The sequence below is a fragment of the Rhopilema esculentum genome, chromosome 8 (assembly GCF_057945365.1).
Source record: "Rhopilema esculentum isolate cy_ngs chromosome 8, ASM5794536v1, whole genome shotgun sequence".
Lineage (NCBI taxonomy): Eukaryota > Metazoa > Cnidaria > Scyphozoa > Rhizostomeae > Rhizostomatidae > Rhopilema > Rhopilema esculentum.
The window spans coordinates 2,140,350-2,165,741 of NC_142822.1; the positions used below are offsets into that span (position 1 = coordinate 2,140,350).

At 38.6% G+C, this 25,392-nt stretch overlaps 3 protein-coding genes across 4 annotated transcripts in view; all 3 read left to right on the top strand.

Annotated features, from left to right (window-relative positions):
- Positions 1-25,392, top strand: part of LOC135694397 (steroid 17-alpha-hydroxylase/17,20 lyase) — a 48,956-nt gene that overhangs the window by 2,387 nt on the left and 21,177 nt on the right. The window lies entirely within an intron of this gene.
- On the top strand, positions 232-5,141 carry LOC148959787 (steroid 17-alpha-hydroxylase/17,20 lyase-like). The gene is made up of 3 exons (XM_065213116.2): positions 232-388; positions 1,442-1,977; positions 4,047-5,141. The coding sequence occupies exons 2-3, from the start codon at positions 1,452-1,454 to the stop codon at positions 5,015-5,017; spliced, it is 1,497 nt and encodes a 498-aa protein (XP_065069188.2). The 5' UTR covers positions 232-388; positions 1,442-1,451; the 3' UTR covers positions 5,018-5,141.
- LOC148959788 (uncharacterized) lies at positions 10,097-23,692 on the top strand. Of its 2 annotated transcripts, XM_089109690.1 has the most exons (6): positions 10,098-10,315; positions 12,312-12,379; positions 13,079-14,476; positions 16,862-17,155; positions 17,390-17,457; positions 18,356-23,692. In XM_089109690.1, the coding sequence occupies exons 2-6, from the start codon at positions 12,322-12,324 to the stop codon at positions 18,719-18,721; spliced, it is 2,184 nt and encodes a 727-aa protein (XP_088965816.1). In that variant the 5' UTR covers positions 10,098-10,315; positions 12,312-12,321; the 3' UTR covers positions 18,722-23,692. The 2 variants fall into 2 exon arrangements, with proteins under 2 accessions (XP_088965815.1, XP_088965816.1); XM_089109689.1 differs by having other exon boundaries at positions 10,097-10,315; positions 13,079-17,155.

Here is a 25,392-nt window from a genome sequence, read left to right on the forward strand (position 1 = left end):
TGAATACAGTGAAAAATTTGCAAACTCGACCTTTCTATCGATTATCGCAATATTGATGGTCTGCCCTCCCAACTGTGAAAGTCACGAGCCGCCACTGCTTCCCACGACCCTTTTAAATGGAAACATCACGTACTTGATTGACATCTAAGCATTTACAGAGCATTTAGTGTCTTGACAACTTATTGATATTCTCTTTGTGTTGTGTTTCTTCCTTTTTGTGTATTTCAGCAGCAGTAGTAGAAAGTTTTGAGGATGTAAGTGCTTTCGTTATATCGTTGTTGGCGTTGTTGCTGCAGCCGTTATTGTTGTTGTTGCTGTTTTTGGCGTTGTCGTTAATCACGAGGCTACACGATGCGTTTTTATCATGCGCTAATCAGTGGTCAGTTTCGTGAGTCACTTCATAACCTCTAATTAACATGCCAACTCCTCGTCTCCTGACCCAATCAGTTGATTTGGCCCTGTTAATTATGTCATTATTGCCTCGAATATTTCTATTGCCAATCGGCAGATAAGTAGCCGTTGGGTGCTTTTAGGAGAGTCTCGACGTGTTTTTACGCTGTTTGAAGAATCTTCTAGTAAGTCACTTTACAGTTTTAATTCTCTTTTTAACATCTTTAGCTTTCATCGGTTTTTTCTTTTTGGATTTTAATCTACAGGGCAAATAGACAGAGCGAAATATTGTTTATATCGAAAATGGAGAAGATATAATCTTGTCACGAACGCCAAAGATTTGAATTATTATCGAAACATCGTTCGGCTAGAGTTAGAAAAAGCCCTGTTTGAAACATAAAATCCTCAAGATCGTATTTTCAATTGAGATTCCCCTTTCCACACGTATTTTTTTCTAATATGAATAATGCAGTGTAATTTATTGTAGTTATGATTAGTAATATTATTATTATTATATACAATATGTTATTATATCATACTGTATAACCCTATTCTATGTAATTTTGCTACTTAATTGTGCCAATTTCATTATTTTTGTTCACTTAATAGGGTGCTGGGCTCGAAAATCGTCTCGATTCCCTCAGCATCCTAGGCAACTATACTAACAAAAACGTTGTTATTTTAGTTATCTTAATATTTTATACAAAACTAATTAATTATCAAAATAAATTGTAAACCAAAATTGTTGTCGCTGAATTTGAATTTGAATGTTATCTTAACTGGTTATTGCTATTATTCTCAGTTGCTTACAGTATTTCAGATTGTGAATTGAGAATGTCTTATTTAGTTGTTTACAGTATATATGTCTTATTTCAAAAGTCGAATATTAAAAGAGAAGTATGGGTTTCTGAAGCTATTGCACAAATCACTCGCTGCAACTGCTTGTCTCCTACCTTTTTTCGTTTCCAGTAACAAACTTGAGTAAACATGAACTGAAGAACTCGTGGCTTATACTTAATGATTGTTTTTCAAATCTTGTTTTTTTCTGTAGGTTTATAAAGATGGTTGTAGAAACATTAATCATCGCTGGCTTGGTACTTTTTGCTCTCATCTATGCAAAAATCTTCATTCGCCCAAAATCTTTCCCGCCTGGCCCGATCCCGCTCCCCGTTATTGGAAATATCCACCTTATTGGCAGTGAACCCCAGAAATCATTGAAGGCCCTTGCAAAGAAGTATGGCGATGTGTTCAGCGTGTATTTTGGAGGTTGGCCTGTTGTCGTCATAAGCAGCATTGAATCAGCAAAAGAGAGTTTGATTCAGAAATCAACTGATTTTGCAGGAAGGCCTGTTTCCTACACGGGGATAGAAGCAGCAAAAGGACATAAGACAGGGCGAGGCATTGACATCGTGTACTCTGATTATGGACCATATTGGCAAACCATAAGAAAACTGGCGCACAAAGCACTAAAAATGTATGGGGCCAACAGAGTGCAACTTGAGAAAACAATCAACACACACGCAGATGAGCTGATGGAAAGGCTTGCAAAGATCGATGGCCAATGCTTCGATCCAAAGAGAAATCTTTGTAAGCTTTGTTCATTTTATATCATCATCATTCATAACTTGTTCAATTCTAACATCGACTATGCGACTTTGCGATTTTAAAATACTCCGTAATTTTTTTCATTTGGGACGTTAAATTTTGACTTCAAACCATTGACTTTAATTAGATTAATTCAAACCATTGATTATCTTTACATTTAGCTATTTTGTAAGCTGCTCAATTGTGGATGTTGCTGAGCCCCCCTTTTTCATTCCAAAAAGCTTACCAATATCGACTTACCAATAGCAGAGGTCTCTTGTTTGTAAACAGCCTTATTCTTCCATGGGAAATTTGATCATATTTATATTCATATGCTCTTCTGCAGTGGCGTTGCCAGGGTGGCGAGATTTGGGGGCGAAGGCAAGCCTGACAAAGGGGGGAAACTTTTGCAGATCACATCCATAATACCATGAAACGCTCCTTATTCCAAATGTGTTTGAAATGAGCTATGTTGTTTGTACTTGGCAATGGCTTGTTAGTCAAACACAATTACAGTAACATGTAGTTTTTTGAGGCTGGCTCTTTCCATTTCATGATTAGCTATTTCTTTCAAAATTCATGCCAGGCAACAAAACTTTTTGCCAACACGCCCTTTAGATTAGCACAAACTAAATTTCATAGTATTTCTTGCAGTTAATTTCTTTCAAACGTTTAAAAGGCTATACTCGCTTAAATATCACCCTTCCCCCTTGAGGTACCAATTATATAGGAGAGATTTGCACCCTTCTCAAAAACCAACTATTCGAGACCCCTCGCCCACTCCCTCGCTACATTGCTGCTTTTCTGCTACAGTCACCCACGCGGACGTGACTCAACACTAGTTGGCACTTTGAAAAAATAACTAGAGCCTCATGTATGATCCAATGGTATGCTCAGAGCAGTGCTGAAGAGAGGAGAGGTCAGGGGGGTCACTGACCCGGGGGCCCATGACTTTAGGGGCCCATAGATGAAAGGGTAAATTATGGAGCTATAGTACAGTTTTTTTTGGAAATTTCAGCTATTTTGGACCATTATAACGATATTCCAGCTGATGCAACACTAGCAGGCAAAGTCAGAAACAACCTTAATGCAATGAAAACATTTGGAAATAAGCGTTTCAAATTCAAATGCTTAAGCTTGTTCAACAGCTCCATTGATTGATGCTTCTTAGAAAAAGTGACTCCTCAGTGATGTTAGGAGATATGTCATCCTTTTTTGCTGTGCAGAATTTTGCTCTTTTTTGTTAGGTCATCTTCCTCCAACCTTATGTATAATCAAAGAATTCTGAACCCCTCCCATATCTCGCCAATCGACGTGAATCACCTGATCATCTTTGCTGTAACACTATCAATAATAACAATGCCGACATTATCTTGAATTTTACCAAAGGCCTTGTCCTGGCTTTCAATTCAAGATAGAGATAAACTTGACTGATTTCTCTTGGTCTTCAAATTTTTGGGACATCGTCTAAACAAGCATCTTCCAAGATCGAATCAACTAGTTTTTTATTGACATTGAAAGGATGCATTCTGATTGCTAGATGTAAAGTTTTTCAAATTATTTGAATAGTGAAAATCTTTTTGGTGCTGCATGTCCGTTTTGATCAAATTTAGTATTTGAACGTTTTTCACTTCCTAAGCTTTTTTAAATGTAAAGAATTGGATATTCTATAGTTAAGAAATATGCATGAATTGTGACGATAGAATACCAGTCATACCTAAACTATATTGAAAAGATTAGAGAGGTAATAGCTACCATCGCAATTTCAGCAACCAAAATAGCCGTAATTTAAGCAACCATCGTCTCAAAATTTTCCCCGGACCTCTTAAAAGGGTCGCCTCCGGTGTGCCTTGCATTTTTCTTTCGTTTTGACCCGGGGCCAAGAAATCCTCTCCGCGGCCCTGGCTCAGAGTGTCTAGCTTGGATCATTCCTCGTCGGAAAAATCAATTTTTTTCGAAGCGTTTAGCGCCGCAATCTCCAGCCCCCCCCCCCCCCACTTCCCCTCCTCCATAAGAAACAGTGAGTTCTATTTAAGTGTACGGAATATTAACCATTATCGTTTGTCCTTTAGGTCTTGCTGCTACCAATGTCATCTGCCAAATTGTATTCGGATCGAAATACAACATAGATGACGAAGAATTCACAACAATTATGTATTACAATAAACTGATGTTTGAAGGCATCGCAGGAGCAAATGGAGTCGATTTTCTGACGTGGATGAGGCACTTTCCGAATCATAACATCAGTTTGTTACGAGAATCTGGAAGTTTGCGAGACCCAATATTGGGCAAGTGGTTAAAGAAACACCGCGAGACATTTGAAAAGGGAAACATCCGCGATTTCACTGACGCATTGATTGATGCCGCAGATGAGGAAATAAAACAAAACAAATCTAGTGACAGATATTTGAAGGAGGATAATATGATGATGATTATGGCTGATGTTTTCAATGCGGGCATTGAAACAACAACCACAACTATGAATTGGTTTGTTGCCTTCTCCGTACTGTGGCCAGAGACACAGAAGAAAATTCACGAGGAGCTCGATCGAGTGATTGGGCGCACGAGGAAACCTTGCATGGATGACCGCCCTGCACTTAACTACCTCGAAGCGGCCATTAATGAAACCGCACGGATGGCATCCGTTGCGCCGCTTGCCGTTCCACACTCTACCACCTGCGACACATCCGTTGCTGGCTACAAAATCCCCAAGGGTACACACGTTTTCTTGAATTTGTACGCCATGCACCACGATGAGCGTCACTGGGTTGATCCAGAAGATTTCCGACCCGAGCGATGGCTGAATGAAGAGGGCAATTACATTGCAGGCGCGCACGACTCTTTCCTTCCATTTTCAGCCGGAAAAAGAGTATGTTTTGGAGAGGCACTTGCTAAAATGGAGCTTTTTCTAATTCTTGCTCAAGTTTACCAAAGGTTTGAATTTCTGCCAGGCAACAAGGAGGATCTTCCAAAACTTGATGGCTTTGTTTATATCACTCATGAACCAAAACCGTACAAGATCCAGGTCCGCAAACGGTTTTAACTCCACAGATTACTTCTAAACTGGCTACATTCTCATAATTGCAGCTTTTACTTGATTGCTTTTGATCAAAACATCAATATCAGCTTTTCATAAAGATATCTTGTTTATAAAAATTAAAAGTCTTCTCGGATGTTTTATGTATAAAGTCAACTCTACATGTCTCAATCAACCTGAGTAAAGCTTTTTTTCTGGGAATTACAAACGAATGAATGAGGCCGTGAAAGCTTAACCGGGCTGCATGCAATGTGGAACGGGATCTTTTATTGAGTGTTTCCGCTCTACAGCGCATTTCTTATTTTTAAATTTTGCAATGCTAAAGGCCTATTAGGAAAATAAACATACATTGTTTGCTCGAAAGGTAACAAAACATGATTTGCCTGTGATTTCGAAGGACGCACCATTCAATGGTCAATTCGCGGAGAAGCAGTACTGGAAATTTTAAGTGCAGCTTCCCCCTTCTGCTATCTTCGAAGAGAGGCACAGTGGGCAAGAAGTGCCCTGAAATATTAGAAAATACGATAGAATCTTATCGATAATTGATGACCACTTTGACTACTCTCGTTATGTTAATATCTAATAGAAAATATAAGAAAGATGATAAAAGCAGCACAAAAATGCAGAGAATGAAAAGTTTGTCTGTGACAAGGTGGGCCACAGAAGAAGAGCGGTAAAGATAAAAGTAGATGAAGAAAAGACGTGTTCCCTCAGAATTACTCCAGGAACCTAAGGAGGATTGATCGATATAAATACTTAGCAGGCAATCACAATTTAACAACAAGCTTATTATAAGAGCCATGATTTTTATAAAACAAGTATTGTGAATAGTGACAAGGCTATTTAATAGCCATTTTTACTTATGGATAATTTCGTCAACATTGTATTTATGTTTGGAATCTTTGATGGTAAAAATCCCAGCTGTATGGTTGGCACATATTCAAGTCGATATTATATCATGTTACCCCACCCTCGCCCCCCCCCCCCACATAGGAATGTTCGATTATGTTAATTCCACGATTTGCTCTCGGCACCAACACTGCCCCTCCTGCCCTAATTTTGTGCAGGCATCCCTGTCTAAAATTACTGCGAATGAGTACACTGACAATAACGAATAACTCTTTACATATGAGGCATTGAAAATCACCGACGACAAACTGTTATTGAGAGACTCAGAAGGAGACACAGAAGAAGACCAATAAGAATGTGAAGGAATCGATGACGTCATTCAGCCGCCAACTAGGAGTGAAGTGATACAAGCTTTGCCAATCTCTTGGTCCCAAATGATACGATGTTCATTCATAAAGATGTTCATTCTAAATGACTAAAACCATTAGTAGCAATTGAATTCAGCTTGGTTATTCGGAGTTAAATGTACACAAAAGTTTGAGATAGCCTAAACAAGCCTATCGCAGGTTTTTTAGGTGTGAACTGCGAAAAGACCTAAAAAACGTTTTCTCCCGGGTTAACGAACTCCCTATATAACGAACTATTTTCTGATCCCCTTCACAGTTTGTTATATCGGTATTCCACTGTATTATTTTTGCGGTACGTTATTTTAAATTTGCTTTGAAAAAGCATAAATTTTACAACATACTTGTCTGACATTCCTCAGAGTATAAAACGTCAAAATAGGCCAATGAGAAAAACGCAAGCATATGACTGGTAAAGTTGTCCAATCAGTTCTACATGTCTATAGAAAAATCACCATAGGAGTCCAAAAGTGGAAACGCATATATTTTTCAATATAGTTCAATATATTTTTCGAATATTTTTCTAAAATGCTTCATAGCCTACAACAAGCCCTCTAGCATACGTTTGAAAAGAAAGAAATGGGATTTAGCTACATGACAGGATACAAGAATGATTATCATCAATGGCTTATCATCTACATCGACGACTGTGTCTCTTGGTCTTCATCGTGTTCTGAAGCACTTTCTCATTATGAAAATATCTTTAAACGTGCAGCACAATTTGGCATTCAATTTAAGCCAACTAAATGTGGATTTTTCTCTCAAGAAATACAGATTTTGGGTCATAAAGTCACAACAGAAGGTCGATATCCTACTGAGAAGGACACTGAGGCCATCTCTAGGTTTCGTACACCCCATAATGGCTCTGGCCTCAAGCGCTTCTTAGGCATGGTTGGATATTTTTGGGAAAATATCCCCAATATGGCAGCCAAAACTCAACACTTACGAGCCCTTCTTTAAAAAAAATGCCTCATTTTCGTGGTCAGCTCAACACGAGGCTGAATTTCAATGCCTTAAAACTGCCTTAGTTTCACCCATCATAATGCTTTTCCACCCAGACTGCGACGGTTCTTTTGAAGTTCACACCGAAGCCAGCCAAAAAGGGTGTGGTGCAATGTTAGCCCAGCGTTACCAAGGCAAACTTAGGCCAGTTCGTTTTGCTTCTAGATCCTATTCACCTACCGAATCACGTTGGCCTACTGCTCATCATGAACTTTTCGCAGTAAAATGGGCTCTAGAGCCTTTCAGGCCATATTTAATGGGTAGAAAATTCACGGTGATTACAGATCATGCAAACCCAAAATTTTTGTCATCCAAATTGGCACGAGGGCGTTTACCATTAGCAGAGTTCGATTTTAATATAGAACATCGCCCAGGTAAAGGAAACGTAGTACCAGACACTTTAAGTCGAGCCCCTTTACCCCTAGCGTCGCCTGGGGCTAATATATTATCCATACCACCTTATGAAACTCTTGACTTTTTTATCGTTGCACTTTCTCTGGACATAACACACACAGAGGAACCGTACATCGACAACATAACATGTCTTTCACTAGCTTGTAATGCTCATATATCCTCACAACTCACCACTCCTATAGTGCACACTACTAATACAAATACAGCTACCTCTACACATAGCAAAGAGATGAGCCTCGATCTTACATCTGATCTACCATCACAGAAAGAGTGGAATAAAGACTTACAATTCCTAAATCCACTAAATATGAATAGAATGGACTTCGCTAAATTACAACGACAAGACCCATATTTAGGACCTCTCGTACACTATATACTAAATGACTTGCTCAAGTTCAAGCTTGACCAATTTTAATACAACCATAAAACGCGCCAAACTTATAGATGGTATCTGATATTACGCTGACGAATTTATGTCTGACCCTGATCATTTTAGGATTTTTGTGGCCTCAGACACGTCCCTTCAGCGACATCTTTTATATGCACACTACAACAGTCCAATTGGCATGCATCGTGGTCGTGATGCATCGTACAATTGCTTGTCACGAGATTTCTACTGGCGTAATATGTTCAAACATGTACGAAATTGGGTGCGCCGTTGCCCAGATTGTATAAAGTTTGAAACTCTAAACCAACCTCATGGTCCTATGCAAATTCATATCTTTGAATACCCATTTCACACTTTAGGGGTCGATTATGTAGGGGAACTCCCTCCTTTCCCACTGGTAACAAATGGATAGTAACCACCGTATCTCCCTTTTCCAATTTTTCCGCGCAATTCCTGTGCCTGACAAAACTGCTACAACGGCAGCTCGCGCTTTGCTTGATAACGTCTTTCTCTTGGTTGGATTTCCCTCAGGTTTACAAAGCGATCGTAGAGGGGAATTTCATAATGCAGTTATGCACAGACTTACCACTATGCTTTCTATCTGCCAAGTATATACCTCTGGTTTTAGGCCCAGATTAAATGGAGCAACCGAACGCATACATCGATTTTATATATTTTGTGAACAGTGCTATAGATATATTTTGTGAAACTAACTAGGAAACGTGGGAAGAACTTTTACGGCCCGCAGTTTACGCGCACAACACCACCCCCATTTCAGAAACTTCCGATATAACTCCATTTTTTATTATCTATAGACGTCATGCTCCCTCACCTGAAACCATTTCTTTAGATTTCCCACCAACTCCTCTGCATTCTGATCATTATGCACACAACCTCGTTTCAAGAATGCACCAAGCACACGAACAATGTCGCCCCATAAAATCAGATCTGCGCCGCAGGCAACGCGAATTGTACGATATGGCCTCGCACCATTTATACGTGCCAGATGGCAAAATCGTTTACATGCGCAAGGACTCCGCTTTAAGCAAAAGCGGTCAAAAAATTCGCTTTCTGCGCAATTTCGATGGCCCCTTCCTCGTCACAGGCCATCCGCATGGTCAACAAGATCTTCTAAATTTGCGCCATGCTTCTTCGGGACATGACTGTCCTTATCCCGTCAACATAGAAAAGGAAGTTGTACTTCCAGAGCCCGGACCATCTGACATCTCTCAGTTAGACATCCCAAATTCTAATATCGAATCAGATGAGGCCCCTAGCGTATTGCCTATTCACTCATATGCCTTTAACAAGGATGTAGCTGAAGTAGCTTACAGATTAGGTACATATCCTTACCCTCTAAGACAGCCATAGCTTCTCAGGCATGTATGAGTCGTAACCTCCAAGCAGAGAAATCATAGCTCGACATGGTCGTATCCGCGGTATAGTTAAATCGTGCACTTTCCTCCATATGGAAGGTGGTTCGCACGGTGGAATTGATGTTCTGTCTTTAGACACAGATGCATTTTCACGTTTACGTCGTTAATTATATTAATCAATAATTTTATAGCCAATTTACATTATAACAAACATTTATAATTCGCACATAACATTGATACACTCGTTATACATCGCTATATAAACAAAAAATACAAGTACTTTTTTTATTAAGGAAGGAAAGGATGGATGTAACAGGTTCACTCTCCTGTCACATGTCACGCATGCGCCGTTAATTACATGTGTTGTTTATAGTACGAAAAAGGCCCTTTCGTCCATTCAAAAGGACTGCGTTCCTGCCACACAAAAAAGTTCTGTTGTTTTTGAATTTACGTGCCAGTGTGATTCTGGCTACGTAGGACGCACTACCCAAAGATTGGAGGATAGAATAAAACAACATGTTCCGTCTGGTATTAGAAACGAAACCTATTCCCAAAGGGAACAGCCACCTCGGTCTTGCAAATCTAAAATTACAACTAAAACCTGCGATTCTGCTATCGGGCAGCATTTACTAGAAAACCCAGATTGTGCAAAAAACTATAATGGCGTGTAGCGTGGCAGAGCTAGCAAGGATGGCAGAGCTTGCACTGACGTCAGAGGTCACATGGTGCAGAACTTTCTCTAGAAAACCGGGGGCGTTTTCTAACCTAGTTGAGTTTCATCGTGAACTTTCCTCTTGTGGCGGTTGCACATGCTACTTTGACCTGAGAAAAGGAAGTTTTGCTTTGTAAAGCAGAAAGCGATCATTGCATGGTAAGAAGTTGGTCTTTTGATCTTTACAACTTTTTGTGTTTTGTTCACTTAGACGAAATTGTGAAACACGAAATACATCGAGGTTGAAAAGCACCAAATAAGTTTTTAATATTGGCCTAGATTGGGGCACGGATGATATGAATTATATAGATGCCAACTAAGGGTATCTGGTATCGACTTGACGGAAAAATGCCTCCCTGGAAATTGTTTTACATAGGCTTCTCATATTGCCTTGATTTGAGAGATTTTAGGCTTTGAAAATAAGTATTTAACTCTTATTGTAAGCGAGCTTCCCTCACTCAAAGGAAGGCCCAATTTAAAAAAAATTGTGTTTCAAAATGGAGAAAATTTAGAAAATCTTAATGATTGCTTGAAAATTGGCTGAATGTTGCTAGATCCGTGAGATTTCTAACAACATCCGTGGCGCGAGAGCATGAGACGAATTTGAAATCCGTGAATCTCACAGCAGATCTCTGTGATTTGACAACTATGGTTAACAAATAGATTACAAGATATTTGAACATTTGATAACCTGCTTAAAAAGTTAATTTTTGAATTTTGTAGCAATTTTATCAATTTACAGCGACGTTGGTGGGGGATCGTTTGGTGCACATGGCACCATCTTCGACTCAAGCTCATCCGTTTATTTTGGCAAATTTGTTAGATTTTCTTTCAACGTCGTGGAATTTAAAGAAATTTTCCACCAAAATTGCTATATGCCCTAATCATGAGAGTTTTCTGTGCTTTCCCTTTAATTTCGCTAATGGGTGTGTATGACCCCTCACCTCATAGCGCAAAGAAAGGGTGACCATGTACACCTTTGGTGGAATTTAGTGCCTACGCCACATTCTGAAGCATCTTGTTCTATACCAAAGCGTTCACGGCTCAGTCATTTATGACATCGAACACTTTATGACAGACCAGTTAACAGTAGTTTTCATTAGATTATTTCACATGTATATTCAAACCCTCATTTTGTAAAATGTTTGAATGATAGTATATAAACTGAGGTGAATCCCACCTCATGCATTATTTGATTCTTTATCACGTAATAAGAGTAAAACTAAAGAAACAGGCTGGGTAAACCGAAAGATATTACCAATAAATATAAACGTGCAATCTCTCTCCTACATCAATCAACTCATCAACCAACTACAATCAGCCACGAACTAACTAACTGATTAACAATTTTGGATTAAGCAAATTACACCTCAGCAACCAATCAGAAATAAGAATAATATTAGTGGGATTAGTCATATTGGAGTTAGTCAAACATGTTTACACATTACCTCAGCAACGATTGTGTTAACTGTGAAAACTAGAGAAACAGAACTGTAATTAAAGACACATTAACAATACCTTCTGTATTTACAAAATTTCTAAAGAAAAAGTGTGAGAAAATGCTGTGCAGTGGAAGATTTTCCGCCATAAACTTAAAGGAATTATTGCCTTAGACGCCGTTTACACGGAAGAGAGATTTTCTGCTTTGGCTTCATCAGTAATAAATTTACAAAATCAATGGATCCTACTTACCATGCTAAATTACAATGGAAAAATTCAATAAATAGAAGCTAAAGGGAACCCACCTAATACAATACATGTTGTTAAATGTGTAAAACGAAAATTGCTGGGGAACTGGGAGAGAAGTGAATAGAAAGGTAGATAATAGTATGTGACGAAGAAGCTGGTAATTGACTGTCTGACAAGGGCAAGAGAAGGACGGTAAAGAACAAAAAGACTAAAAATGTAAGCAGTAAAAACGTTTGTAATGGGTCTTACATAATTTGTTAGCTACGACGTCCCTGTAGTAAGAGGAACATAAACGAGACAATACGAAAATTTCTACAATCGATACTGTATATGTTTCCAAAACTTTCAAAACCTATTCCTTGGTAATTTCGAGTCAAGCTAGCCTCACTTCACTGTCTTTTTACACAAACTCAATTGTGTCTCTTTTGCGTTAACTTATCCAGAATGAAATTTGCACCTTTTTCAGATTCATCACAATGGCAACAGATGAGCAGCAGATAAACGAGATACTCGAGTTTCTATTTGATGAGAATGGTATGTGTTGTCGAGGCAGGGGCAACGATAGTTGTAGGAAGGAGAATTTTAAAAGTAGGAGAAAAACGTAAGCAATAAAGGGTCACCTAAAAGAGGCTTAAAATAGGAATGTGCCCACTGTGCTCCCTTGGTAATTATGTCTTTGGAGACTTCAGTCTCCTTTTTCTAAAGTTTGACAAATAATTTTGGAAATTCAGGTGAGAAAAAATTCCGGAACAAATCTCTACTCTATAAGCCGGAAACGGCTCTACTCTGTTTTTCATACTGAGCTTTGTCGAGAAATTTGTTCGCTGTCAACCCACAACTCCATCGTTGCGATGCCCCTGCCTCCTGTGGTGCATTTCATATAAATCAGTTTTCGGTTTTTTTCCAGTTTTACGATAACCAATCTGATCAATAGATATAGGAAAAGTATAATATATGCCTAAAAGTTTCTAGGTCTGCAATTTAAGCGTCAATGTTCGGAATATTGAAAGCTCAAAGACTCTGTTGATGAAAAAAGAGCTCTAATTGTTTGCTCCGCCGATCGCAATTACAATAGGTATAGAAATATGGTAGAAAATGCTTGGCTAGCAATCAATAAAGAAATGAATTCAAAGAACAGGGAAAATTGTCCTCTGCCCTCTCCCTTGGATGCTACTCCTTCGTTGCTAGGGTTTATAAGAATACATCTGCCTATTTTCAATTGATTTTTTTCAGATTCAGTTGGGGATACAGCTGATAACGCTTGTCAAGAAGGTATAGAAAGTTCAAATGGATCTGACGAACTTTTATCTCTATCTAACCACAATGACTCATCTCCAACACCTTCTCTATTTTCAACAAACTCCTCCTCAGCACATTCCGCCACAGTACAAGACGAGGGGATTTTGTCAAAAATTTTGAGCCATACTGTTGAACCATCAGCAGATCTTTCTTTTAAGGGCCCAATGACAAAACCCTTGCTCATAATGATTTTGAAATTTTTAGTAATCAGACACCATCCAAAATTCGCTAAGAATTTGATGATGAAAACTTTTTCAAAGCCACAGCTACTTTCTATCAAGACTTTTTTAGCCACAAAAAGCAGCAACTTATTTTTTTCCAGAAACCACCAGAAACCAATTTACTCCCTTAAATTTGATAGCCATGGAAAGTTGGTTTTAGGTAGATACAACGATCTTCCAGTAGTAATGCATCATTCCTATAGCAAATCTTCGAAGACATGTATCGATTCAAAGGAGGTGATATGTAAGGAAAATGTGCTCGATGTTCTTAAAGATCTTCACTACACTAAAACGATTGGTGGAGAAACGTGTTGTGTCCCTGGTGGCATAAATGCATTGAGCAAGATTTTCACTTCTAAATTCTATTTCAAGGGAATTTTCAAGGAAATTCGGTCATTCTTAAAAGGATGCAAATCTTGTCGTATTAACACACCTCTTCCCTCGACACAGATTGCGCCTCCGAAGCCTATTCGCTCTTTTCGTCCACATGAAAGACTTCAGTATGATCTTATTGACATGGCTCCAGCTAAGAGATCTTTCATGAAAAACAATCCTTGGGGATTCCGTTACATTCTATCCATAAAATGCTGTTTTAGTAAATTCTGTTGGCTCTTCCCTTTGCAATATAAGACAGCTCAAATGGTGTACAGGGTGATAAAATTTCTTTTTGACGTCGAGGGTGCACCTGACATCCTTCAGTCTGATAATGGCAAAGAATTTGTAAATAATCTAATTAGGCAGTTCAGTAAGGATTATAATTTCAGAATGGTGAGGGGGAAACCTTATACACCAAGACATCAAGGGCAAGTTGAGAACTTGAACAAAACAGTTAAGGCATATCTTAGAAAGTTATTGCAAAATTCACCACATGAAGAACAGGCAAAAATGTGGCCACTGTTACTTCCTGGTATTGCAGATAAAATAAACAAATCTTATAATTTTACAATTGATGACATCCCCTTCAGAGTGTATAGAAATCGTGACTGCAACACCATTGGTTTCTCTGTTGTACCTGAAGACAGCATCCTTAAATCTTCCTATGTTGATGCTGAGCAATCCGACGATGAAGAATCTGCAACAAGTTCTGTCAGTGGAGATGAAAGTAGTTTTGGTACGTGTGAGGTTGATAGTTTTCAAAAACAAGTTTTAGATTGTTCCTCTTCTTTTGATGTTTCCTCTGTAAAAACCATTCCAGCAACTGAGATAATGCAGTCATGTCTTGGTTCCTCTTTGTCAAAAACACTTTTTGTAGACCGTTCAAATGATGATAGTAATGATTCAGGCGAGATGGAGGCAGAAGAAACTGAGTGTAGCCAGGAATCAGATTTTGAAAGTCGTAAGTTTTCTTCTTGTCTGTTTAATTTGTCAAAAATAAGGTTCCTGAATCACCTCAAGCTTTTGGAGGCCACTGAAATAACTATCCACCGTAACATCGAGAGGGATCTAAAAAATTCCCCAGGTGACAAGTTTGATGTTGGTGACAAAGTTCTGGTTAAGAACCCAGACATGAAAACTGGTCGAGGTATAAAGAAAAACCATGACCCATTTTTGCCATTAAATGTCATTGCCGAAGTTGTTGAGGTATTGCCCTCTTCCATGTATAAGCTTAATTTTCCTGATGGAGATAGCTTTTACCAAAAAATTTTATTTGAAGGAGAAATGGTTCTATTCGAAAAAAACAATAATGAGGCCACATCTTCTGACCCCTCCTCTTCTTTGCCCACAAGTAAAGGCAACAAGACCCGAAAAGCAGTATTAGATGCAGTATCAGATTTTGCTTTTCAAGTCAGACGACAGATCTACAAAGAAAAACGACCAACCACAAAAACAATTTTAAGATTAAACATAGATTCTTTTTTTGCGAAATATTTTGAAGTGCTGGATTTCGGAGTGCTTGCCGAGTTGTATAGTTTATCTAGTGGTCAACAACAGTGTGATATGCATTCTGCATATCTGAGGGGAATGGACGAACTAAAACAGGCCGGATTTCCTTTTTTTCTTTATGGTACTGTGGCTTGGGAAAGAAAAAGGAAAGTCTGGTTGAGTGACAAAATCATTTCCTTTCTTGAAGAAGATGACCACCAGTGCATTGACTGTTTTAAAAGCACAGACACTTGTTCCCATTCTTGTTGCCGACAACAGGCACTAAATTTCGTTGAACGGTGTGGTTTGCAAAGGAAAAATCTTTCACCAAAACACAATACAGCTACTGGTAAAGGGACAAAAAAAAGAAATAAAAATTTTGATGAGGAATCAACTCTTCCAAAGACCAAAACGGTCAAATTATCTCCCACAGCAGCAAAAAAAGGGTTTACATCTTCACATAATAACTTGTTGGCTCGTGCTAGAGAAAAGTGCAACAACATTTTGGCTTCGTGCACTAATGTGCAAGTTCTTGACCTTGTAAGACAATTTCTTCACAAGCTAGATTCTTGTGAAATTGAAGGAAATAAAGGGAAGGGTTTTGAATCAAACCTTGAATATTTTATAGAAATTGTCTTTTCAGACTACCCATTTAATGTGGATAGTCATGTGAAACTTATTAACTTTGATTTTAAAGGAGAACGATTCAAAATGCAACTTCAAGGTAGCACAACACTTTGCGGCATGTGTGCTTTGCATAATACCATCAACAAGTTTTATCTAACTCCGCATGATTTTAACAGTGTTGCCGACTGTCTTTGGTTGGAAATGGCTCTGAGAGAAGATCTGAGCAACGATTTCCAAAAGCAAAGATCACTCTCAGGAGACTATAGCATTGACGTTATCATCAGCGTTGCACAAGATCAAGGCTATGAGTGCATCCGCTTTGACAATAATTTCAAGCTATTTTTTCAAAATGCTAACCCTTGCCATCTTGACGAAAATCCTGATGAACTGTTTAAAAATCTGCTTAAAATATTGGAGATTAAAAGAAATGACCGCTTATTTATAGCTGACTCCATGAACCATTTTGTAACCATTGTTTTTTTGGAACATGATATGATCATTCTTGATAGCATTAAAGGCCCCTCCATTTACAGCATTCAGAGTGGGTTGACATATCTTTGGCAACTTTCATACTCCTCAGGTTTTGCTGCGTATCACATTCCAAAGCAAAAATACGTCTTCATTGAAGATGATGCTGATACTTTGCAGCCAAAGATAAATTTTACCGTCTTTGAAATTATGCGCCATAACTCCACTGTGAATGCATGCCAAGAAATATCTTCTGTCTTTAAACATGTGACAGCCCATGATGTAAGGAGTCTTGGTGGTGAAAATTTTATAAATGACAGTATAATTTGCTCAGTTTGCCAAGCAATAAATAAATCATTTCCTAGCGTATATGCTATGGACTCATTGCTAGCCACAAGACTTTTGAACCCTTCTACCATGATTTCTAAAAGTCAAGCTACTCTTGTACCTCCCAGCAAAGATTTATTGCTCCTTCCAATTAGTTCTGGAAGGCACTGGTGGGTACTTTCTATCAATAATGTTTCATCCAGCTATTCAGTTTTAGATTCTTTGGGCCTGGAACACAAAGAGGAGGTGGACACTCTTTTGAAACGTCTTTCTTTTCTTTCGCACAACCAAGTCTGCGAATTTAGAAGGAAGAAAATTTCTTTTCCCCTCCAAGGCAGCAGCGGCACCCAATGTGGATTATTTTCGATATGCGGTATGATTTCCGAAGCCAACTCTACCAACTTCGATTTTTCTCTGTATGACATGGATTATGTACGGCAGCAGTTGGCATACAACATTGTTAATGGCCATGTGACCAAGCTTTCTAGTCCTTCAATCTGGCAAGGTAAATCTTTTTCGAAACAAATAAGATTTTTTTAATTGTATGAGTTTTTGTTCTTTTCAAATTTATGTTTCCCACTATTACAATTTAACATAAAATTGTGTATGATGTTCAAATATGGTGAACAATTTCTTTTTTTTTTCATCTTTGTTTCATTATAATTTACGTCAATGACCTTCTACCACCCTAAGTAACTGGAACGAAATTTCTACAACTAACTGAAAATCTCTTTTTCAGATTTTGCAACTGATGAATCGTTAAAAGATTATTTCCAGCGATTTTGCCCTTATCATTTGGAGACAGATGTAAGTAACCAATTATATCTGTAAGTAACTTAAATCTACCAGAAGGTATTTTTCCAAGGCCATAGTTTTTCTTCTATATAAATAAAATCTGATTTGTATCATTTTTTAGAATTTTCATCTATCTAAGTCCTTGTAACCTTTTTCGCATGGGTAATTAATAGATTGTGGCTTGAAAATATACAGCACATATTGGGTCACACAGCACATATTGGCGTCACAGAATTCAAGGCTATAAATTGGCTCCCAACGAAAACAGGATAAACCTTTGTGTCTGTGTCAAAGGTTAAAATGTCTCCAAGAAATGGCCCCAACGTACAGTGCTAAAATATTTTATCCGGTCAACCACGAACAAATATTGCGCAGATTAAAGTTTAAACTAGATCTAGGATTTCGTTAAATCAATACTGCACAGCCGTGCCTAGCCTACCTAGGGTCCAAAACATGGATTCTAGGGTCTTTCATCAGCACTAAAATTAACATCTAATATCAACACCTCCAGGCATAAGATCAAAGGTAACTTTTTCCAAAGTATAGTGAAAGAGGAAGATAGCAAATATGTCTACTATCAAGGACTGGCTTTTAACTAACAACAGTCAAAAATTCCTGTATCACCCTTTTTTCTCTTTTTTCCTGGTAAACCAGCACCCCTAAGGGGACAATTATGGACTTTAGGTCAGCTTGACATTTAAACACCATCCGGGCCACTGAAATTAGGAGTGTTTATTTTGTTGTTAATTTATATAATTGTATTTTTTCTTTTTAACTTTATAACTGGTAAATACAGTTATTGTGGCGAATTACTCATGCATACATATAATAACAACGATATAATGCTTTCATCGTTCATGTAATTTATTATGATAAAGTGTGGTGTAAAGACAACTATTGTTACTTTAAGGAAGAAAATCTGATACGGATGTATGGGCGCAATTTGATCCTTCTTGTCCTAAACACGCCTGTGAAAAGATATTGTTTTGAAGAAGAGGCAAAAGGAAAGGTACTAAAACTTGGACTCCATTACCTTGCTTGTACGGAGGAAGAATTGAAGACTTATCAAGATTGGAAGTCTAAACTGGATGCTGAGCCATACGTCTTTGAAGAGATAACCCCGGGCTTAAGACGATACATGGTTGAATTCCCAAACAGAAATGTTGTCCAACAATACAAAGGAGCAGGGTGGATAACGATGACCAAAGACGAATACCATTTTTACATTGATTGGGTAAATCGACTAAAGGAATCTTTCTCTGACAACGAAGGATAAAACTTCTTACCATATACATCGTCTTTGGGTATAGTATGTTAGCCTATGGACGTTGCATTTTCAGCCTTTTCTTCTCTCTAGAATCCCGTCTGTTTGGTTGCGTTGAACTTCTTTCAAGGTTAACACGAGCAAGGGTAACCAGCCCCTTGGGAGTGCTTGATTGAAGTTCACGTAGCCAACACCAACTTCTCCAATCTAGTTTACTCTTCCTTATTGGTTTGTAGTTTTGCAATCATATGGTGGTTATTCTTATCTTTCTTGCTCTACTTGATAATCTTTCTTGCCGTATACATCGTCATTGCTGTTCTTTTAGATCTGCCGTTTACTTGCTTATTATTGTTCTTTGCTTTCGGTCTTGATTGTCACTTTTCATGTGTTGCTATGGGTATAGTAGTATGTTAGCCAATGGACGTTGCATTTCCAGCCTTTTCTTCTCTCTAGAATCCCGTCTGTTTGGTTGCGTTGAACTTCTTTCAAGGTTAACACGAGCAAGGGTAACCAGCCCCTTGGGAGTGCTTGATTGAAGTTCACGTAGCCAACACCAACTTCTCCAATCTAGTTTACTCTTCCTTATTGGTTTGTAGTTTTGCAATCATATGGTGGTTATTCTTATCTTTCTTGCTCTACTTGATAATCTTTCTTGCCGTATACATCGTCATTGCTGTTCTTTTAGATCTGCCGTTTACTTGCTTATTATTGTTCTTTGCTTTCGGTCTTGATTGTCACTTTTCATGTGTTGCTATGGGTATAGTAGTATGTTAGCCAATGGACGTTGCATTTCCAGCCTTTTCTTCTCTCTAGAATCCCGTCTGTTTGGTTGCGTTGAACTTCTTTCAAGGTTAACACGAGCAAGGGTAACCAGCCCCTTGGGAGTGCTTGATTGAAGTTCACGTAGCCAACACCAACTTCTCCAATCTAGTTTACTCTTCCTTATTGGTTTGTAGTTTTGCAATCATATGGTGGTTATTCTTATGTTTCTTGCTCTACTTGATAATCTTTCTTGCCGTATACATCGTCATTGCTGTTCTTTTAGATCTGCCGTTTACTTGCTTATTATTGTTCTTTGCCTTCGGTCTTGATTGTCACTTTTCATGTGTTGCTATGGGTATAGTAGTATGTTAGCCAATGGACGTTGCATTTCCAGCCTTTTCTTCTCTCTAGAATCCCGTCTGTTTGGTTGCGTTGAACTTCTTTCAAGGTTAACACGAGCAAGGGTAACCAGCCCCTTGGGAGTGCTTGATTGAAGTTCACGTAGCCAACACCAACTTCTCCAATCTAGTTTACTCTTCCTTATTGGTTTGTAGTTTTGCAATCATATGGTGGTTATTCTTATCTTTCTTGCTCTACTTGATAATCTTTCTTGCCGTATACATCGTCATTGCTGTTCTTTTAGATCTGCCGTTTACTTGCTTATTATTGTTCTTTGCTTTCGGTCTTGATTGTCACTTTTCATGTGTTGCTATGGGTATAGTAGTATGTTAGCCAATGGACGTTGCATTTCCAGCCTTTTCTTCTCTCTAGAATCCCGTCTGTTTGGTTGCGTTGAATTTCTTTCAAGGTTAACACGAGCAAGGGTAACCAGCCCCTTGGGAGTGCTTGATTGAAGTTCACGTAGCCAACACCAACTTCTCCAATCTAGTTTACTCTTCCTTATTGGTTTGTAGTTTTGCAATCATATGGTGGTTATTCTTATCTTTCTTGCTCTACTTGATAATCTTTCTTGCCGTATACATCGTCATTGCTGTTCTTTTAGATCTGCCGTTTACTTGCTTATTATTGTTCTTTGCTTTCGGTCTTGATTGTCACTTTTCATGTGTTGCTATGGGTATAGTAGTATGTTAGCCAATGGACGTTGCATTTCCAGCCTTTTCTTCTCTCTAGAATCCCGTCTGTTTGGTTGCGTTGAACTTCTTTCAAGGTTAACACGAGCAAGGGTAACCAGCCCCTTGGGAGTGCTTGATTGAAGTTCACGTAGCCAACACCAACTTCTCCAATCTAGTTTACTCTTCCTTATTGGTTTGTAGTTTTGCAATCATATGGTGGTTATTCTTATCTTTCTTGCTCTACTTGATAATCTTTCTTGCCGTATACATCGTCATTGCTGTTCTTTTAGATCTGCCGTTTACTTGCTTATTATTGTTCTTTGCTTTCGGTCTTGATTGTCACTTTTCATGTGTTGCTATGGGTATAGTAGTATGTTAGCCAATGGACGTTGCATTTCCAGCCTTTTCTTCTCTCTAGAATCCCGTCTGTTTGGTTGCGTTGAACTTCTTTCAAGGTTAACACGAGCAAGGGTAACCAGCCCCTTGGGAGTGCTTGATTGAAGTTCACGTAGCCAACACCAACTTCTCCAATCTAGTTTACTCTTCCTTATTGGTTTGTAGTTTTGCAATCATATGGTGGTTATTCTTATCTTTCTTGCTCTACTTGATAATCTTTCTTGCCGTATACATCGTCATTGCTGTTCTTTTAGATCTGCCGTTTACTTGCTTATTATTGTTCTTTGCTTTCGGTCTTGATTGTCACTTTTCATGTGTTGCTATGGGTATAGTAGTATGTTAGCCAATGGACGTTGCATTTCCAGCCTTTTCTTCTCTCTAGAATCCCGTCTGTTTGGTTGCGTTGAATTTCTTTCAAGGTTAACACGAGCAAGGGTAACCAGCCCCTTGGGAGTGCTTGATTGAAGTTCACGTAGCCAACACCAACTTCTCCAATCTAGTTTACTCTTCCTTATTGGTTTGTAGTTTTGCAATCATATGGTGGTTATTCTTATCTTTCTTGCTCTACTTGATAATCTTTCTTGCCGTATACATCGTCATTGCTGTTCTTTTAGATCTGCCGTTTACTTGCTTATTATTGTTCTTTGCTTTCGGTCTTGATTGTCACTTTTCATGTGTTGCTATGGGTATAGTAGTATGTTAGCCAATGGACGTTGCATTTCCAGCCTTTTCTTCTCTCTAGAATCCCGTCTGTTTGGTTGCGTTGAATTTCTTTCAAGGTTAACACGAGCAAGGGTAACCAGCCCCTTGGGAGTGCTTGATTGAAGTTCACGTAGCCAACACCAACTTCTCCAATCTAGTTTACTCTTCCTTATTGGTTTGTAGTTTTGCAATCATATGGTGGTTATTCTTATCTTTCTTGCTCTACTTGATAATCTTTCTTGCCGTATACATCGTCATTGCTGTTCTTTTAGATCTGCCGTTTACTTGCTTATTATTGTTCTTTGCTTTCGGTCTTGATTGTCACTTTTCATGTGTTGCTATGGGTATAGTAGTATGTTAGCCAATGGATGTTGCATTTCCAGCCTTTTCTTCTCTCTAGAATCCCGTCTGTTTGGTTGCGTTGAACTTCTTTCAAGGTTAACACGAGCAAGGGTAACCAGCCCCTTGGGAGTGCTTGATTGAAGTTCACGTAGCCAACACCAACTTCTCCAATCTAGTTTACTCTTCCTTATTGGTTTGTAGTTTTGCAATCATATGGTGGTTATTCTTATCTTTCTTGCTCTACTTGATAATCTTTCTTGCCGTATACATCGTCATTGCTGTTCTTTTAGATCTGCCGTTTACTTGCTTATTATTGTTCTTTGCTTTCGGTCTTGATTGTCACTTTTCATGTGTTGCTATGGGTATAGTAGTATGTTAGCCAATGGACGTTGCATTTCCAGCCTTTTCTTCTCTCTAGAATCCCGTCTGTTTGGTTGCGTTGAATTTCTTTCAAGGTTAACACGAGCAAGGGTAACCAGCCCCTTGGGAGTGCTTGATTGAAGTTCACGTAGCCAACACCAACTTCTCCAATCTAGTTTACTCTTCCTTATTGGTTTGTAGTTTTGCAATCATATGGTGGTTATTCTTATCTTTCTTGCTCTACTTGATAATCTTTCTTGCCGTATACATCGTCATTGCTGTTCTTTTAGATCTGCCGTTTACTTGCTTATTATTGTTCTTTGCTTTCGGTCTTGATTGTCACTTTTCATGTGTTGCTATGGGTATAGTAGTATGTTAGCCAATGGACGTTGCATTTCCAGCCTTTTCTTCTCTCTAGAATCCCGTCTGTTTGGTTGCGTTGAATTTCTTTCAAGGTTAACACGAGCAAGGGTAACCAGCCCCTTGGGAGTGCTTGATTGAAGTTCACGTAGCCAACACCAACTTCTCCAATCTAGTTTACTCTTCCTTATTGGTTTGTAGTTTTGCAATCATATGGTGGTTATTCTTATCTTTCTTGCTCTACTTGATAATCTTTCTTGCCGTATACATCGTCATTGCTGTTCTTTTAGATCTGCCGTTTACTTGCTTATTATTGTTCTTTGCTTTCGGTCTTGATTGTCACTTTTCATGTGTTGCTATGGGTATAGTAGTATGTTAGCCAATGGATGTTGCATTTCCAGCCTTTTCTTCTCTCTAGAATCCCGTCTGTTTGGTTGCGTTGAACTTCTTTCAAGGTTAACACGAGCAAGGGTAACCAGCCCCTTGGGAGTGCTTGATTGAAGTTCACGTAGCCAACACCAACTTCTCCAATCTAGTTTACTCTTCCTTATTGGTTTGTAGTTTTGCAATCATATGGTGGTTATTCTTATCTTTCTTGCTCTACTTGATAATCTTTCTTGCCGTATACATCGTCATTGCTGTTCTTTTAGATCTGCCGTTTACTTGCTTATTATTGTTCTTTGCTTTCGGTCTTGATTGTCTCTTTGCATGTGTTGCTATGGGTATGTCTCTATTGTTGTTGGAACATTGCTGCTGCTGGCCGTGTTGCTGCCTGTTGTCTCTTTTGCTGTTGGAACATTGCTGCTGCTGCCCGTATTGGTGCTTGGTGTCTCTCTTGCAGTTGGAACTTTGCTGGTACTGACCGTGCTGCTGCCTGGTATCTCTCTTGCTGTTGGGACATTGCTGGTGTTGGCCTTGTTTCTGCCTGGTGTCTCTTTTGCTTTTGGAACATTGACGTTGATGGCCATGTTGGTGGTTGGTGTCTAAACAAGAAACATAGGTTGTGCTGGCCAAGTTGCTGTCCGGTGTTCCCTTTTCTCTTATAGTACAGTTTAATGCATTTTTATGTTTTATAGTAGATATGTTATTGTCCTCTTCCCTAGATCCGTGATTATAGATTAATATGCCACCAATCACAGGAAAGTGAACTATGCTGCTAAATTTGCCATACCTTTATGCGATTAAATATAGCTCAATATAGCTTTATGCGATTAGAATCCATCTTTGAACTAATTTTTAGGATAATTGCAATGTTTCCCGTCTATTTTCTTTAATTTCAATTACTTCTACTTTTAGTAGGAAAACCTATAAAGCTTGTGTCACGGAAAAATTCTCTATATTTAACACGCGTCGAGCTATAGTGTAAGTCAGCAAGTATTGTTTTGTCATCTTGCTTCTGAAATATTGATGATTAAATTGTACAATATTATTAATAGGTTCTGAGACAGTTTCAACCAGACTTATTGAAACAGCTTATTGTTTAATATCACCCATGCTAAAAACAGCAGTTACATTTAAAAGTTTAATCAGCTATATGTTTTAAGACAGTTTACGCTTGACGTGTTGCTGGCAGGAGTGGCAGAAAGCGTAGAATGTATGCCGTTAGCTACCTTCAAAAGAATTCTCGCCAGCGAATTGGAATGTGTAAGAAAATGAAATTCATCTTTTGGCAATTTTTACTTGTTCCGAAGTTTCATCGATTTTGCCTCTCCACGTACAAAGCTCTTTGCCAAAACGCACCTGCTGCCTGCTGGGAACACGTATTCCTTTCACTGTCTGATGATTGAATGGCAATACATAAATAGTGACCGACTAAAATTAATGGGTATCTTTACCTTCTCATATTTAATCAGGTTGTTTTTTTGCATCAAAACCATTTCATCTTTTTAACTTTTGGACTCCCCTTATCCTTTTTTATGCCCTTAATAAATGGGTAGAATTTGATAGCCATTCCATCATCCCTGAGTTTCTTAAGAAAGGAATCCCGAGCGAAAGGTGCCTCCTTGTCGTGGGGCTCGGGCTTTTTACTAAGAGCACCTGCCAGCAAACATCACTTTGGTGAAGTAAAAGCTGTACCGTTGCAAATTATAATGCTCACATTCGTCAAAGGTTTTTCCTGTATGCCATCGCTGAGTGATGATTTTCAAAAAATATAAGCTATGCAACTATCATTTGTCTCTATTTGCTTTTCTATTCTCACGTAATAAAAAATGCTGTCTATCTTACGTCTTCAAGAGATTTTTAATGCGTAGAAATGATAAATATCGAAGCACAAAGACGTAGATACCAAAGCATGTAACAACGAAGCCCAGATTTTCCCAACAACAGAAACTGTTTTCAAAATTGAGCAAAAGTAGCAAAGTGCTGAAAATTGTACAGGGAAAAAGTTTTGCAGTATTTTGAATCATCAATATTTGAAAATATCATCATCAAAAAATATACATTAAGCTAATTGTGTCGTTTAAAAAAATGCTATGTGCTCAGGCACCATGGAGCGTTGAGAAAATCTGGATAATCTTAGAAAAGTGTGGGGGTCTGAAAAAGTGGGGTGGGGGTCTAAAACCAAGAAAAAGGGGCTTGACTGGTGATTCATTTTTAATTTTTTGCAATTTTAGCATACAGTAAGGGGGGGGGTGGGATAAAGCCATTCAGCCTCCCTGCTCCGCTGTTCCTGAGTGCTGCAGAAAT

Coding starts and splice junctions, on each gene's coding strand:
- LOC148959787 (XM_065213116.2), top strand. CDS start 1,452: ATGGTTGTAGAAACATTAATCATCGCTGGCTTGGTACTTTTTGCTCTC. Junction 1,978..4,046: donor CGATCCAAAGAGAAATCTTT/GTAAGCTTTGTT, acceptor TTTGTCCTTTAG/GTCTTGCTGCTACCAATGTC.
- LOC148959788 (XM_089109689.1), top strand. CDS start 12,322: ATGGCAACAGATGAGCAGCAGATAAACGAGATACTCGAGTTTCTATTT. Junction 17,156..17,389: donor TAGTCCTTCAATCTGGCAAG/GTAAATCTTTTT, acceptor TCTCTTTTTCAG/ATTTTGCAACTGATGAATCG. Junction 17,458..18,355: donor CTTATCATTTGGAGACAGAT/GTAAGTAACCAA, acceptor TGTTACTTTAAG/GAAGAAAATCTGATACGGAT.